We start from the raw sequence: 17,693 nt of genomic DNA on the forward strand, positions 1-17,693 counted from the left end.
ATACATGGTAGTCTATGACAAAACTGTAATATTTTTACCAATATAAAACTAGTAATGTCTGTGTATTTATAGAGGTTGGATAATTTATTTAAATGTACTTCGTTAGACTACAGTGGTTACAGTTGCATTGTGTGCAAGAAATTTGAGTTTTGAATTTCACTGAAATGTTGATTCACTAAACAGTGTAGTCTATGAGGAAACTATGCTTAATTATTTTAACAATACAAAAAATAGCTAAATCTGTGTATTTATAGACATTTATTAATTGATATTTATCTTTTTTATTAGACTTGGGTGGTACAAATTCAAATGTGTGCAAGCAGTTTGATTGTGTAATTCCGCTGAAACTCTTGATTCACTATACATTGTAATCTATAAGGAAACTACGAATATTTTTTTACAATACAAAACTAGCTAAATCTGTGCTTTTATAAATGTTTGACAATTGATATAAATGTACGTGATGTGAATAGGGTGTTTGAGAGACCAGATGTATATAACAAAATATGATATGGGAATTTCACAAGAGTGATAATTTGTAGAGGTTCAAAGTATTGTATAAAAGTTCAAATGTCAAATGAGAAATTATATGTCAATTAAGATATTATTAATGTGGACTGTGACACGCAGGGGGAGGTTCAGTGTTTATTTGCTCATGAAAATTGGGGAGAGTCACTCTTAGATCCGATATATTGTCAATGGGAGAATGTTATCAAATAAGTTATCCCAAAAATTGTTATTGAAAGGTTAAGTTGAAACTTTAAGTCACTATAGAGGACAGTTATGAACAATAACAGTGCACTTCAGAGGGTTGGGTAGGTAGAAATCATGACAGCCGAATGCATATTGGCTGCTTAGATCATCAACAAATTGTACCCTAAAACTTGCGCCCGAAAGGCGCGCCGAAAAATGGAAATTGCAGGAAATGAAAGTATCAGAAGGTATTTGGAAAGGTCTTTGGTATTCAATAAATTTTCAAGTCCCCTCCCCCCTGCAATGTCAATTTTTTCAGATAGCCCTCGCATGTTGTAATTTTTTCAGGTCCACCTGAAATCTCCCGCCCCCTTCAGAAGTGTTTGTGAACGTAGCCTTATGGGTGGATATTATCTTTCACGAGCACAAGAAGTTTTACGAAATCGAACACTACTAGCACTTCGGTGCTTGTAAGGACTCATAATTTACGCAATTCAGATCAGTTTTCTTGACTGTGCCATCTTTCAGTTTATCAATTTGTTGTAACATCTGACTGCCTCCCTTAGGTCCGACAGGAATAATCAGTCTTCCTCCTGGTTTCAGCTGGTCGAGAAGCTGATTAATAAACATAAAAAGGAACGGATTATTATATATTGGGAAAGGATGTCGGAATGCAAATATTCCTCAAGTTAGTGCTATTCAAGGAATTCTTCCACAAATTCCGCTTGTGGGAACCATTTTGTTCGCTCAATCACATGCGAACAAAGCAGCGAAAACCGTTTTTATTTTGCCTCCAACAACACCTAATGACATAAATCATAATGAGGTGTCTTTAAGGTCAAAAGTTTGGCGTAAAAGATGGGAAGTTATGAGTCGGCGAGCTTGAGCATTATAGTGAATTCCTTATACTAATTCAAAATAATTCTTGTTTTCTTATTTGAATGTTTGATTGATAAAATATTCGACAGTTTTCCCCTCTGGGTTTTTCGAAGAGTATGGCAGCAATCAAGGTTCGTGAGACTCCAGCCCAGCAATAAAAAACAAAATAATGTGGAGAACATTTGCTTGTTGGTGTACGTCTAAGACTGCATCACTTAACTGGTGTGGGACGTCGTCATATGCGTACTGCAATGTATCATGAATCGCATGTGCCGAGTGGACAAATATCGTCGAAGGTTGGAAAAAAATGACAGCATTCACGTATACAAATACACCTACCGGTCGAGGGACCGTTTCTGATGCCCCACCAACATGAATGGCGTCGTACAGAGCTCTTGGTGTGTAGCCTTGTTTGCCGTCACCAGCTTCGTAAAGAAATAAAAAAAAACACGTGCGCTTTCAATCCAGGTTATTTAGATTCAGTGTTTAGCTGGTCAACTCAGCGTGCACATACATAAAAATATTCAGTGTTTCAGAATTCTGCTTGGATTAGAATGACAACTTGCAATTGACATAATATATAAAAATAGTAGAAAAATCATCAAAAGTTGGCATTACCGGCCCATATGCTATGCGATAATATATGATAAATGCGTGTAGTGTTTTTATTTATTTTTAATAGGAGCAAACAATTTTCAACATCAGAAGGACTAGAAGACTAACTTATATCGCACAAAATCAAATTGAGCTTCATATCAATTATTTCTGTTTGAAATGCTAAATAGCGAACTCAGTACTCACAGACAAGCATCAGTCTTTTCTTGTCTAGTAAACCTTCATGAGATTTCTTTACAAACTGAATAGAATCGGCAACCACTTGCCTGTGTATATCTATTCCAACAGCTCTACCAGTTTTGCCAACCTGACGTGGTAAAAAGATCATCATTAGTCCAATGCGATGACAGACAATAAATTTTATCGTGCCATGCCTGATACACTATTTAAGCTCCATTAGCTGTAACTTTTGCAAAAGTATTTTCAGCTTGTTCTTATGTTGACTGCAAATGATCGTTTCTTATTCTACCAAAACAAATGTGTCGAAACATACAGTTCGGCTATGCAACACAGTCATGGGAGTTCTTATGTGTAAAATAAAATTTCATTCTTGATGACGGTATTCCTACTATTTCTCCACGACGATAGAAAAGATCTTTTCTTTGGAAGAATAGTGATAAATCATGAAGCATGTCACAAAAATACTTCAATCCATTGCTTTAACCCTCTGCTTGTCATAGTGTTTACACCAGGTACATGGCAGAGCTTCAGACTGCTGTGAGTGAGGAACGATATCGCCACAAGATATGAAGGTAAGTTTAAGAAATAAACCACACCCTACGACGGTATATCATGGGATTTTGACCAGTTCGTGACATAGCCACGTGTGATGATGAGTACATATATGAAGTGAACTGGTCAAAACAAGGGTGTGTACCTGTTGCTGAGGTGGTGATTGCCATTATATCATGACAGTATATTGAAATTCTGGCGTGAAATATCAACAAAGGGTTTTCTCTAGCGGAGAGCTCGCGCATTATCTAACCGTGCTATATCGCGAACAGCATGAAGATAGCTGCATTTGTGCCATCAATATACAGGTATGATATAATTCACAATGTTTGCATTGCAGTATAACAGGGAACTGACCATAACCGCCATACAAGTTGTCAGGTACGCACTTCCAGAACCCACATCCAAAGCTGTACAGCCTTCTTTCAAATTATCACGAAGTAACTCCAGCATTAGGGTGTGCTGAGAAGAAATGACATATGAGGGGGTTAATACAAGAACAAAATTTTATCGCACGTGTAGTTAATATAACCATCTTTTAACGGACATTGGACATTATCCAGTCGAAACTTAATATCTGTTGATGAATGTAGTCGAAATATATGAAAAAAATCAACTTGAGATTTCGAATAACATCCAAAATGTTTTTGTGACGATACGATTTGCCTCCATTAATATATAATTTTACCTACTCTGTTTGCAATAACTTACCACGTTCGGTGCACTGATGTTCACCCCGGGATATCCTGTGGAGAGTAGTATACATATTTCCCTTTAAAATTTGTTTGGATATGATATTGTTAATACTGTTGTCATTGACCAATTACTCAAATTTCGACTAGTTTAGTAAAGACATGGCACAGTGGGCTACGAATTTTGTCGCTGTTTTGTTTTGTTTTGTTGTGTTCTGTTTTGTTTTGTTTTTGTCCTGTTCATAAATCTGTGCACCGTTGCGCAGTATGGCATAAGCACTCATAAAACAGTACTTCTTAACTTCTTACCGAGTGATTGTGGGCTATCTCCATACGGGTTGTTCTTGCAGAAGTCTGCTCTGTCCACAGCCCTCATCGCTCTGAGTACTCTTATGCTTTTGAGGACGTCTTTTCCTGTTTGAAAATACGAAGAATATTATTAACGTCATCACTGTTTCACTGGTTGCGATTTTTGTGCCAATATGCAATTTGACCCTGTCTGTGAATTGCTGCGAAAGCTTTTCAACAGTTGTATGACAGCCTTCCCCTATTTGATGCCATTAAACAGGACTGGCCAGCCGGCAAGTAACTCGAAAAGTTGTGACTGGATATTTTATGTGCTCTTCTGGGAAATATGAATAATTAATGGTAGGGGTCCTGGGAAGAAAATACCCGGTCGCAAGTATTTTTATTCGCAGTCTCAAGAACATCAGTCACCAAAATTTTAAGAGCCCCCTCACAGTTGAAAAAGTACATTACTTAGCCCTCCTCCGATATACAAGAGAGGCTGTACACATACGAAGTAACATGATAGATAGATAGATAGATAGATAGATAGATAGATAGATAGATAGATAGATTTAACAGGCAATAGATAGATAGATAGATAGATAGATAGATGGATGGATGCATGGATGGATGGATGGATGGATGGATGGATGGATGGATGGATTTAACAGGCAATACTACAAATTTGTAACAATAATTATATCTGCCAGTCTATACTTTTTTTGTAATCTGCAGACTGGCAAATATACAGTAATGATATAACAATGATTAACCAACTCAACTGGCGTTAAAGGTAAAAGTTTCGATGTAAAATGACTTCAGACAGACAAGTTTAGTAATCAGATAAAAACCGACTCAATATTACATGTATTTAGAAAAAGATTATCAACTATTTTCCGCCCGACGAAAACAGAAGGACAACGACATCCAGACATCGTGTTCAAATATCATTTTGCACGAAAAGATTTGTTGATTGTTCCCTGTACAATCTAGAGCAAAGGGCGCACATGTACAGTGTATATATAATAGGACGGTTTATTGAATAAAGGTGTGTGACAGGATTCAATGTAGTAATTGCGTGATTTTTGGACCAACAACTCTTGTTGCATGTTTTGTTGGAAAATAAAACAATTGGACAGCACTAACCGATAAGTTTTTCAAGCATACTGTAATGACTTGACCGTTGTAAACCTGTCACATATTCTTGACTTGATCGTTGGATGTGTTTCAGAAGAGTCTTTGGTGCGAGTTTATGGTGCTTTTTTGATGTTGGCTCTGTGCCTGCGACTGAGAAAGTATCTGAAAGAACATCATCACTAAGACGATAGAAACTTCAGAGTTTTTGTTGTTTTTCGTTAGCTCTCTCTCTCTCTCTCTCTCTCTCTCTCTCTCTCTCTCTCTCTCTCTCTCTCTCTCTCTGCCCCATCATAATTAGATTATCATCATTAGTTATCACTTTATCAATTATCATCATCAAATTTACGAGAAAATATGGACGACCAAATATTGTTAAATATGGTATGAACCATTAAGTCTCGAGAAAGGGGACAAAACAAATTTTCTTTTGTATTCTAGATTTGACAGGCACCCTTCTGGTACTGATTTTCTTCGCTGTTTAAAGATCAAATTCTTATCTTTGAATATTTTTTACAAAGGTTGTGGAAATCACAAACACATTGGGCAACTTTTGTTCTTCTTGATGTGCTTCTTTTGGACTATTGTCCTCCCGATATCTAATGTGGATCCCTAAATTGAATTTAGTTCCCCTGAGAACTGCTGTGCATTATAGCTAAGACCGACTCTATTCAGTCATAGATGGCGCTGTTGTGTATCAGATTATTCGGTTTTTCAGTCGGGATTGTTCGGATTCAGAAGAGATCATCGTATAGAAGGAATGTGGTTAATTCATCGAACCCCTATGTTACGTACCCTGGATAGGAACACTAGTGGTGTGCGACACTCTTGTCGTGGCAGCATCTGCACTAACTGCTGTCGGTGACGCGCTCTCCAACATGAACTCATACGCATGCGTGTATTCCAAGTATTTGTCTCGGTTCCTCGTGATTTTTTTCGCTACAAACGGCCGCACCTTGAAGTCCTCACCGAGTAACTCCTTTTGTGTGATATGTTGCATGTCATCCCCTGTGACGCAATTGTCTCGAAACGTAGTGATGGTGGCCTCGTCAATCTCGAGGCTCTTGAGCCAGTTACACACTCCGTCCACGCCCAAAGTCGACAAAGCTAGAAGAAACAAAAAACGATTTTCACTTTTATCTTGATTACCCACACCAACAACCTATTTTGACAACGGCAGAACATATACAATCAAGAAAACAAAACAATTTTATACGAGTGTATCATTAGACTGAAAAGCTTCACTGACTTGCTCTAAAGCTTCGTAGGGACATGGTTGGGGAAAAACCCCTGAAATAAATATGAGATGGCAATTTACGTAAAGTAAAAATCTAAGATCAAAAGTGGCAAAAACTTACGCTGGTCATAATTCTGATTGGGGGCGTTGTCATATTTTTTCGCTCCCAAGGCTTTGAGCTCTTTATCCACACCGTTCATTGAGTCGTTGAAATACGTAATGTCAGAGAAATCAAACCAGAGTTTACTTCCCACCACAAGTCCTATCCAACCATCTGCAAACAAGAAACGTCGGATTTAATACCTTAAAGAGCCAAGCACGATTATAATTCTTATGCATTGCATGGCGATAAAAAATGAAGACAGTTCTAAGTTCATTTTCCTTGTTTAACATAGAGCACAATTTTAGGCAAATACATATTCACCATTGAGAGTACTTTATTCTACGTTGATTTGCCTACCCAAACAGCACTCATTCAACAAACTTCACAAAAGTGAAGATATTGATCTAGGATATCAAGCATTAGATGCCCATTTCTTAGTATACCGTATTGTACATTTGCATAAACATAATATTGATATGATAATGATCAGGAACGTCAGGAACACAAATGTCGAATTTCATCAAAGAAACGTGATAAGAGGATTCTTCATCTGTAAATCTGGTAACCTAGGCAGATTCGGAGTGTGAATGTACAGAAAATATAAGCCCTGATTGGATGGAATCTTTATACTGCCACGAACAGGAACTGTGGTTGTCATTCTCGACAAAGGTTGAGATCACTGAGCATTGTCATAACTCAAGCAAACGTTCAGCAATTCAAATAAAACTTTAAAACGTCACAACTCAGAGTTGCGATAATCACTGTTATAACAAATTCTAATAACATTTGTTCACCACATTCACTTATAGAGGGTAGTTGCTATTCCCACCGTGTTCAGTGTGTTCTTTATCTCATTTTAAGGTCGTTTGTTCTGGTTTTGTTGTGTCTTCTTTGTGTTCCGTGCACGTAGTATCTTAAGTTAACCTATCAACCGTAACATCGTAGTGACTCACCGAACTCAACATCGCTTTCAAGTTTTAAAGGGATGATATTTTTACGACGACTGTCTGCGTAACTTGCTTCTTTATTGCAGCTGTGTGAATCCTTGTAGGCTTTGGTAACACACAGCAAGACAGCAAGTGACTTGTCAACGCCTTCAGCCATTGCTTTGTTGATATCACCTGAAAATATGGGCTGTATTCTAGAATGTGAAGGCGGTACACAAAGCTGATGTGTGGTTGCAAAGTGTTGCAAGTTCATCGTGTGCATGGACAACAAAAGACCGTAAAATCTAGCTCTTCGTCGAAGGTGTTGCACATTATCGGGTACCATGATACTCGTAAACACATGAACTTCCGAATCATATCGACCATTTCGAAGGCCACTTTTTGAGCGTTACACTAAAACTTCACTGTTGGAAAAATACACAGCGCAGTTTTGCTCAGAAGAGAAGACAAAGTCACAATTTGGTGGACTTGCCAATCGAAGTTCGAAAACTGTAATCCAGAACGAGGTCAGCAGAAAGAAAATATTATTTTTGTCAACGAAATTATCGCATCAACTTTACAGTTACGCGGAGGCCAAACTACTTTAACGATAAAGCTGGCAAAACATTGTGGCAGTAAAACTTTAACGTTCTCTTCTCGTTTATGCCTGTTTATCCGTCCACATCCTTTCGGTCCCATATGTACCTTTCATGTTTTGCAGATCCATCCATACCCTGTAACCTCTCTCTTCCAGTGCCTCTTTGATGAGTTTTGCCTCTTCCTGGTGTTTCCAGTTGTAAGATATCATGATGTGTTCTTCGTCTTTCTTCGACATTTTGACGGTTATGTGGTCTGTAAATATGTAAGGAAATAATTTCCCTATCAACCTATGAGAATGGGTGATACGTCCAAAAACTCAGTGACAAAAATTTCTATTTTTCATGCGTGTATAGAGACAAGTGAGTTAGCTAAACGTAAACCAGCTGATTATCGTATTTGCTTGATTTCCTGCACTATCAATGGAATTTAAATTCACATACCTTAATATGATAACGTGTACAGCTACAATGTAGTACAGGAAGTTTTACCGACTGGATACTTTTTACTTTTCACATGTTAAAAAGCTAGCATATTTAAAATCATTGCTTTTCTATCCTTCTTTTTTGTAGTTCCCGTGGTTTTGTATTGATATTGATTATCGACAAAGCTAGACTGCTTTGATGAAAAATGTGTCAAGGACGTTTTAAGATATCATCTTGTTCTGAGTTCCCGTGTAAGTTCCGCCTGCTCTGACTGAATTTTATCTCTTTCATTGTTGAGCTCATTGAGATACATATTTGCCATCTCTAGTTCAAAGCAAAAGCTCTATACTCAGAATTTAAAATTTTCCTCTCATCATTCTATTTTCAATAACTTTTCTCTATGTGCATTGCCACCAGCGTAGGTATGTCAATTTATCTCTGGGTCGTCCAAAATTACGAGGTATCAGCTCCTCAGCCGACACTCTCTATTGTAACATATCTTCAGAACATAAAATGTAGAACTCACATTCGGGTTCTGCGTTGATGCGGCCGCTTCTGCCTGAGTAGCCCCTATCAAATGCTTTTCTTAAAAATTCAGAAGCTTCTATCCCTTATATTGAGAAGCGTGCTAAAAGTCCGCCTCCTCTATCTTTTAACAGGCTAATATATCCACTATACGGCTTCCTACCCAGTTTCTTAGCTTTCATAATCAAATCTGTTCGTGCTGATGGATCAGTGAGATATTCTTTTGTTTTAAGAATTTGTTGACCATTTGCTCTGTATGTTCTCATCTGTGTTCGGTTAACTTATCCACATGCATGCTGCCAGCCAGGAATTGATCGGCTTCTACAAGGACACTATTGCTGCCAATAAAGGATGTTTCATTATAACTATAACCATCATCAGCATCAAAATTTAAATTATCGAGACCGTGGAGTTTGAAATCTCCTCCTTCTACCATATTGTGCTCCTTTATATTACTCCAATTATTTATCAGCCCTTACATACATCATATTGCTAAAAAATGCACATCTCAGTTATTGACAGTGTCGAACAGACGAGCAACTGCATCAAAGAACCAGCGCCGCGTATCATTGCAGTTATAGATTAATAGGGCGAATCGACATGGCTGTTAACGTAATGAATGATATTCTTCTAAGCTATGCCATAATAGCCACTATTCCAGCAGTTCCGGTACTGATAGCCCTAACTCCTATACCAGGTGTTGTTATTGATGTAATACAAGTAGACTAAAGGGGAAACAGGAATAGCAGCGAGGCAAGAGAAATAAAAACACTAATACATTCGATATAAACAATTGCCTACTCAAATACTAGAAAAATCCACGACATTTGCTGTCCCAGACCTTATTCACAACATATTCCAGCAGGCATTCAAACAGGAAGTATTAAGCCCCCTTCTCGAATGATATATATGACATTATGGACTCAATGGTTATGAGGGCTAAGACCAATCGGCCTAGTTTCTGCCGGCCATCTAGGATTATATAACTGTACACTTTTGATATCATTAGGCGATATCATTATTTTGCTACGGCTTTCACTTCTAATCTCACCAGCTCTCCTAATCGGATCCTTGAAAAGAATATTGCAAAATTCTTTCTAAAAATAAAGACCTCTTTGGATTCTCTGTCTTATTGGAATAGTGTAAACTTTGGCGAGTGAATCGTCATATCATACGGGCAAACCCAGGTCAGATGCTCAAAGACGATAACCTATATCATAACATTTTAGCTTTCGTGAAGGAATGTCTAAGGCTAACTTCTTTCAGCGTATAGAATTCATAGGAGTCTTTTTAGGATACTGAAGATAATACAGAGGCACACCATTATCAAGAATGGGTCGTTATCTTATTCGCGACACAGGTAACCAATTTATATTTCAGTCAGATGGAAAAAAATTATGTTAAAATGTAATTTATTCTGATTATGTATTTACAATACTAGGGAAAATGCTGTACAATGAATTATTGTTGCCAACTTTCATCTGCTGAAAACCGCAGGGAACAAAGGTAGAAAGGACCCATCGTGTGGCGACTCATAACCAGAGTCAGGCACAGCCAGATGATATGCTTTACATACAGTTTTCAAAGTTAGAAAGTTGAGTAGTTTTAGTTTCAGACACCTTCAATCTAGTTTTGACCTCAAACTATTGGATCACAAAAAATGGAGTATTCAGAATGTTTCAAAAATATAATCAAGCACATTGTTTATAATTCGAGGGGCATATACTTCTAGATTTGAGTAACTATAACTCTATTGAATGTTATCCTGATCACTAAAAACATTAAAAAGGACAGAAAAACATGACTCTTTATTGTATTCAGAACGAGAATCTGAGAAATATTAAGAAGTGATGCGGCCTATGCAGATGCTAATGTCTCGAAGGACAATATACTTCTTGGGGTATATAATATATGAAATATGCCATTCGACTAACTGATCCCTTCATCACAGGTCATGGGGTTACCTATCCATTGGCGTTAGTTAGTCATGTCGTATGGTACACTTGCGCCATCTCCCGATCAATTGTCAGTAAAAATCTTACTGCTGAACACAAATTTGCAATCATTCATCCCAAGTATGAAACAAGGATTATCGGATGATGTCCTTGCAAGAGATACGGAAGGGTATTACATCAATTGTAAGTTTTCTATACGAACATGTGCGCCACATTAGAACAATATGATTCAATGAATCCGAAAACAATTATCGATGAAAATGTTAACATACTTCGTCGTAGCATGAGAGGTATATTAGTACTCCGCAGTAAAGATCACAATCAGTCAGAACTGAAAAGTGAATTGTTCGTACATCCATACATTGAATCGGTTTCTTTATGATTTAGGGTATCGGGAACAAACTATACGCACAGAAGATGATACCAAGACATATTCGTATGAAATATGTCGATGTCTTGTGGAAGATCAGGATTATTGCAAAATTGATATGGATGAAGTTAAATATTTAGAGAATTCATTGATGTACAAAGCTTTAAATTTCATGGAAATGGATTAAGGATAATTAATACAAAAGATGGAGTACAGTACTTGAGATTCGGAAGATGATACATCAGTTAAGGGTGGTGGCGGTGATGCCCATGACAAAATGTTTGCACAGCTTTCTGTTATCAGCGATGCAATGGTCTCCTTTGAGATGAGTAGACTAAAGTCTACATATTTTTGCTTCGAAAGGCTAACTTGCATACATGTCCGAAAATGTATATAAATCATGTGCCCGGGTCGAACACGCTCGTATTTGATGCATCAAGCATATTTGAATGGTAAAATGATGACATAGTCATGGATGTTATAAGACGTTTATTTGATATGAGGGTACGTTTTTTTGTATTCTCCTAAACGGGAAAAACCCCTAACTACTAACTTTCACTCAAACTTTCCTCAATTAAACTTTCTACAATTCTACTTACCAAAGCAAGAATAAAAATTAGGGATCACCCTGCAAACGTTGGTACTAGACAGATGAACTACCAAAGGGTACCTATATTTCAATTCAAAATGGCCGCCATCCCTGTGTTAACTCTATGGGGAAAAAGACAATTTTCGATTTTCGAAAAACTAAGAGGGCGAAAACTTATCGAGCAGAGAGCTGGGGAAGTACAAGTAGTCGATGAGATAGTCCTATCGGTTGCCATGACCATTTAAAGGGATCGGAAAGTTAATGATTTAGTCCCCTAAATACTTTACCGTTAAGACCTTCCCCATATATATTTCCGATTTTCACACCTCTTCCATGTTGCAATTAACTTTGTTCTGTCGTATGTTGTAGTTTAAGATTCACCATTGGGTAACCAAAGACCGCTGCGGTACATTGAGCGGAGCAGTGTCATAAGGGCATTGTGAATGATAAAAGACTATATATCTACCCTGTGTCGCACCAGTAAACAAAATACTTTGGCTCGCCAAGATGCCTGAAGGCTCGTCTGTTTAAACATTATACACACGTACGACTAAATCGTTTGGTTCCTTTCAAAACAAATGAGCCCAAACAAAGTAACACTGGGCTTCTTTGTAAAATATTTCAGAACCCAGAAACTCTTCAAGAGAATTCATAGTCTTTTCAATGAAAGTATTATAATTAGGCAGTATGACAGTATAGTTTCAAAACACAAAAGGTGTCCTTAGGTCGACAGACAGACAGGCAGATAGACAGACAGACAGACAGACAGACAGACAGACAGATAGATAGATAGATAGATAGATAGATAGATAGATAGATAGATAGATAGATAGATACATACATACATACATACATACATACATACATACATACATACATACATACATACATACATACATACATACTTACCTACCTACCTACCTACCTACCTTTGGGTCCATTCAGAACAGGTGAGTGAAAACAAACACCAAGCTTCTTTTGTAAAATAATTCAATGCCCAGAAACTCTTCAAGGGAATTCATAATGAAAGTGACAGAATTTAGGCAGTGCGATATTATAGTTACAAAATACAAAAGGTGTCTTTAGATAGATAGATAGATAGATAGATAGATAGATAGATAGATAGATAGATAGATAGATAGATAGATAGAGATAGATAGATAGATAGATAGATAGATAGATAGATAGATAGATAGATAGATAGATAGATAGATAGATAGATAGATAGATAGATAGATAGATATCGTATGATCTGCTTTAAGATTCACTATTAGGTAACCAAAGACCACAGCAGTGCATTTAGAGGGGCAGTGTCATTAGGGCATTGTGAATAATGAAAAACTGTATATCAACCCCGTCAAGGACCAGTAAACGAAATACGTTGGCTTGCGACTAAATCGGTTGGGTCCATTCAAAACAGATGAGTGAAAACAAACACTGAGCTTCTTTGTGAAATATTTCCGCGCCCAGAAACTGTTCAAGAGAATTCATAGTTATTTCAGTGCAAGTAACAGAACTTAGGCAGTGTGGTAGCATAGTTTCAAAATGCAAAAGGGGTCCTTCGTACGTTTCTTTACACTCAACTTTCCGAACGCCAGTAGGTTGATTTCGGTGGACAAATGCTCATTTTTTTCGGACTACGTCGACGTATTCTAAGTACTACATAGTATTCAGTGCGCTGACGTCAAATTGTGTTTGAAATCGTAAAAACAAAGAGGGGGAAATTACCTTTCGATTTAATGACTGTGAGAACTCCGAGTCAGCTGCCACAGTATTGGAGTCGCGTAAGAACATAACAGGTTAGGGTTGTGATGAATGAGCATGCATCACACACTGAACCGTCTGGTGGAGTAATTCGCCAGACGAGCTATCCTTTTAAACAGAAAGTAACAACACAAGATAACGTAGGCAAGCTCTTGTCGGACTACACAGGGGAAAAAGTTGCAAACAATTAAATTCTGTACTCAAAATAGGAATATCTGCCTGATCGGGCCTCGGATTACGCAAACGAGCAGGTACGATCGTGATTGATCGTGAGAGTACAGGGACTGGTAAGTTTCTTCGGCCGGGGATTAATGCTGACCCTCCTCAAAGGGCGCGGTGAAATATATGTTAGATTATTGGGGTTCCGCGCCCGAATGGAGCGCCGGAAATGCGACTGAATGATCATGAAATTTGTGGCTAGCACGATGCATTTTAGGCAAGTATGAGCCCATGTCGAAATTTAAAAACACACCGATCAGCCCCATGGGGACCTTTCCTCATCAAAGTTCAAAACAGGATGACCCCCTACCCCATGAATCCACTGCCCCCTAGGCCGAAGAAATTGACTAGTCCCCAACAAACGCCAGCCAGTTACGGAATAGATTCTGGAGCGAGCTCTAAAGTCGTTCCGTGGTAGGTACGGTGATCTGCACACAGATGCCACCTGGTCATTGAACGATAAGAGCCGTAGTTTTTAGTTCTTTAAATGTTATCCGTATTCTTCCAGCAAACGTTGAGACAGACAGGCAGACAGACTGACAAGCAGACTGACAGATAGATAGATAGGCAGACAGACAAACAGACAGAGAGAAAAACACAGACAGAGAAGCAGACAGACAGATAGACAGATAGATAGACAGACAGACAGACAGACAAACATCGAGTGAGCTTCTGAATTAAACCCACAATATTTAATTGACAGCTAAAATACGTTTTGATAATCCCTGTAAATACCATGTCTAAGATTCACATAATCATACTGCCCTGGTTTCATTCAGCTTCAATGTTATGTTTAGATATTATGATCAATAAATGAACATAAATTATTCATTGCTGTCGACAAAAACACATGAAATAATCTGTTTAGGGTAATCACAAAGAGTATGTGTGATCAGGCATCGTGTGATCAATTATTTTCTATAAATTTAAATAGTATTGCAAGATTTTGAAAGAAAAATATGAGATGGTCGCCAATTACTTGTGGACGTGTCACTTGACAATGTGCGAAATGTACATGCAATCCTGCATGATAGTAAACTTTTCGCTCACTCTACAAAACGGCAGCTTCGCAATATGTAAACTCTGCCCTTTAACTCCATACAGCTACCAATCACAAGATTTGACAGTAACATGTAGACTGTAAATATTATAACTTTGATACATTTATAGAACTTTATGACCTAGCTCATAAACTAAACGTTTTGTGGCTAGTTTATGAGCAACACCCATTTAATCATTGGCCAATCATGAGAGGATCATTTGGACTGATTGACTTTCAAAGGGACACCAGTGACATCATCAGTGAACGGACGCACGCACCCACGAATATGACCAAACCTATAACGGAAGGTGTCAATGGGGATTAATAAATTTACCGAATGTAACCAAATCCAAATAAAATACGCAAAGGTATTTATAAAATTATTGTCGGAATATCCACTTTGACAGAACTACGACAAGGGGCTTCATTCTGAAGTGTTGATCGTCATGATTGGTAACTTAAAAAGATATACCGTGGCATACTGAATATACGGTGTTTTTTCAATCGGGTTTGAACTCACAAACAACGGCAGCCAGTCACCAAGCGAAGAAGCCACAGACAAAACCGATCGTCAAAATCCTCACTCTCAAAACGGAGCGATTCAATGAAAGAGCTAAGTTGTTACAATTTTCCTTACCGAGACCCCTCCACGCGCTGTAGAGTTCATGAAGCACTCACGCTCGTACGCTCACTATCACACATCGCACACAAACTTTATCGAAGCAATGAATTTACATCGCTTAAAGTGGGAGAAAGACAGCCCCGGGGACTTTCCTGGATAAATACCTACACCTGACGACAAAATAGCACTTCGATAGTGTTTCACAACGACATATCATTTGAAGAAGTTTCCGTTTAAAGAAGTCCAAAGCTCAAATCACAGTACAACGTTTTCGACATTTAGTTAAACATCCGATTATCCTAAACCAATTATGGAGAGATTTGACTATTTTCTATATAGACTTTCCTCCAATTAAATATTATTATCAAAAACCGCATTTTATATAATTCTGTGACGTATTGTCACAGTTAGGTAACCTTTTCAGGATATTATTGAACTACTCACTGTTAAAATCACTTTGATAATTCTGTTTGACATCTTTATACATTTTTACAAGCCATAATTACCAGGTTTGACCTTTTTGGAGGTTTTATTTCCAAATCCTGATAAGAGAAGGTGAACTTCTGCATCAGGTGAGAGTAGGCCTAATCATTTCCCCTATTTTCGCACCACGTTTGGAATCTTTATCAAGGAGGGCTTGCCGACTCCGTTCACATATCAATCATGCCAATTAAAGCTTGCTTGTGTCCATTTATGGGCCGGTAAGGGGGTACATTACAGTTTTTATTTAATTTTTGGCAATGCCAGTGAATGTGTAGGGGAGATCACATCATGGGTCACAATGCTAAATAAGCGGATACATTATCAGTAATAATTTCAGGGTATAACGTCACAAAATTCATTGGTATAGACAAAGCTATCCTTTTTACTTTTATTGAAAACCACACAACTTCCCTCTGAAAGGAACAAAGGCGACACAAAAACCAAATGAGGAAGTTAATCAAAAGAGATCAAAACTGACTTACAAAGTAATAATTTCAAAGATCATGGTAACAACTATCGAATAATTAATCTGATCAAAGATAGAGAACGAAAATTATGATTTCATTCCTGACAGGTGTTGCCTTCTCAATTTTAAACACGTAGATATGTACTGTGCTAAAGGAACTGGTATTATTATTATTATTAATCTTTATTTAAACTCGATAACTCCATAGGTGAAACACCTCTTTTCATGGAGGTCGAATAGACAAAAGAAAATCATATTACAGCACCAACTTGAAAACACAAAAAACACAGAAGTACAAATACAAAAAGAAAACCAAAACTACGAAGAGGCATCAGACACGTAAATAGAATACAGAAAGCTGTTACAAGATTTCTTAAAGTAGTCAGTGACTCAGAGTCCCTGATTGATTTGGGGAGATTGTTATATTCATCCACATCCGCAACAGACAAAGTGTTTGATAAAGAAGTGTACGTGCTTTGGGAACTTTAAGGAGGTTCTAATTGGAAGAACGAAGTGATCTGGAAGGGATATAATTATTGAACATACTGGTTATATAGTCAGGGGTTAGATTGTGAGTTGCTCTGTGAATTTGGGCCATACGGTTACAACGGAGTTTCAAGTTAATCGGCAGCCAATGAAGCTGAGTATACATTTTTATAAGTGGAAAGATGCGAAACAGTGTCAAGAATAAGTCTCATATGGTTTGATTATAGATAAGTAAGAATGTAAGGGGACAGAAAATATCATTTACAGGGTGATCTGGTAAAGAGGGAAAATAGAGGAGTAAGAGGGGAGGAACCATAAAGGTAAAATCTATGCGACTGAGTTAGTAAATAGGGCGAAGGTGCAAAGGGTATCTTGTGGAGGTTAAATGTGACTTTTTGGAGGCCCTGTGGTTTGTATAGGTTAGTTGATATATTCACTTTATTGGCTGCCGTTGCAGTTTACCGAAGACTGTTAATAATATAACAGATACAATTTAAACACAAACGCAATGAGAGGCATATCTAGGTACCGAGGTGACCAGTGAAAAAGGCACTCATTTTACAAGAAGATATAAGGCTCTTTTGCCGGGAAGATGTACGTATGCAAATTATCTACACTGAAATACACTGAAACAGATTTACGTATGCAAATTATCTACACTGAAATACACTGAAACAGATACATTGTACACTTTTGCACATGAACATGCTAAGAAGTCCCATGCCTTTCAGCACATTACTGTAACGATTTTGACCTCTTTTTGATACCTTTGAAAATAAACATTTTCACATATTTGTATCCGTGGATATTATCTTTTAAAAACACACGAAGTTTTACGAAATCGCCCACTA

At 37.7% G+C, this 17,693-nt stretch overlaps 2 protein-coding genes across 2 annotated transcripts in view; both read right to left on the reverse strand.

Annotated features, from left to right (window-relative positions):
* The window catches only part of LOC139129573 (hormone-sensitive lipase-like), a 377,850-nt gene that overhangs the window by 195,633 nt on the left and 164,524 nt on the right, over positions 1-17,693 (reverse strand). The window lies entirely within an intron of this gene.
* On the reverse strand, positions 58-13,552 carry LOC139129570 (uncharacterized). The gene is made up of 12 exons (XM_070695214.1): positions 13,489-13,552; positions 8,005-8,151; positions 7,327-7,494; positions 6,392-6,544; positions 5,829-6,140; positions 5,046-5,198; positions 3,921-4,025; positions 3,631-3,665; positions 3,277-3,381; positions 2,374-2,494; positions 1,912-1,997; positions 58-1,308 (listed from the first exon to the last, which is right to left on the reverse strand). Exons 2-12 carry the CDS (start codon positions 8,132-8,134, stop codon positions 1,147-1,149), a joined length of 1,530 nt encoding a protein of 509 aa, XP_070551315.1. The 5' UTR covers positions 8,135-8,151; positions 13,489-13,552; the 3' UTR covers positions 58-1,146.

Source organism: Ptychodera flava, chromosome 3, assembly GCF_041260155.1.
Source record: "Ptychodera flava strain L36383 chromosome 3, AS_Pfla_20210202, whole genome shotgun sequence".
In the NCBI taxonomy this organism is placed as follows: Eukaryota; Metazoa; Hemichordata; class Enteropneusta; family Ptychoderidae; genus Ptychodera; species Ptychodera flava.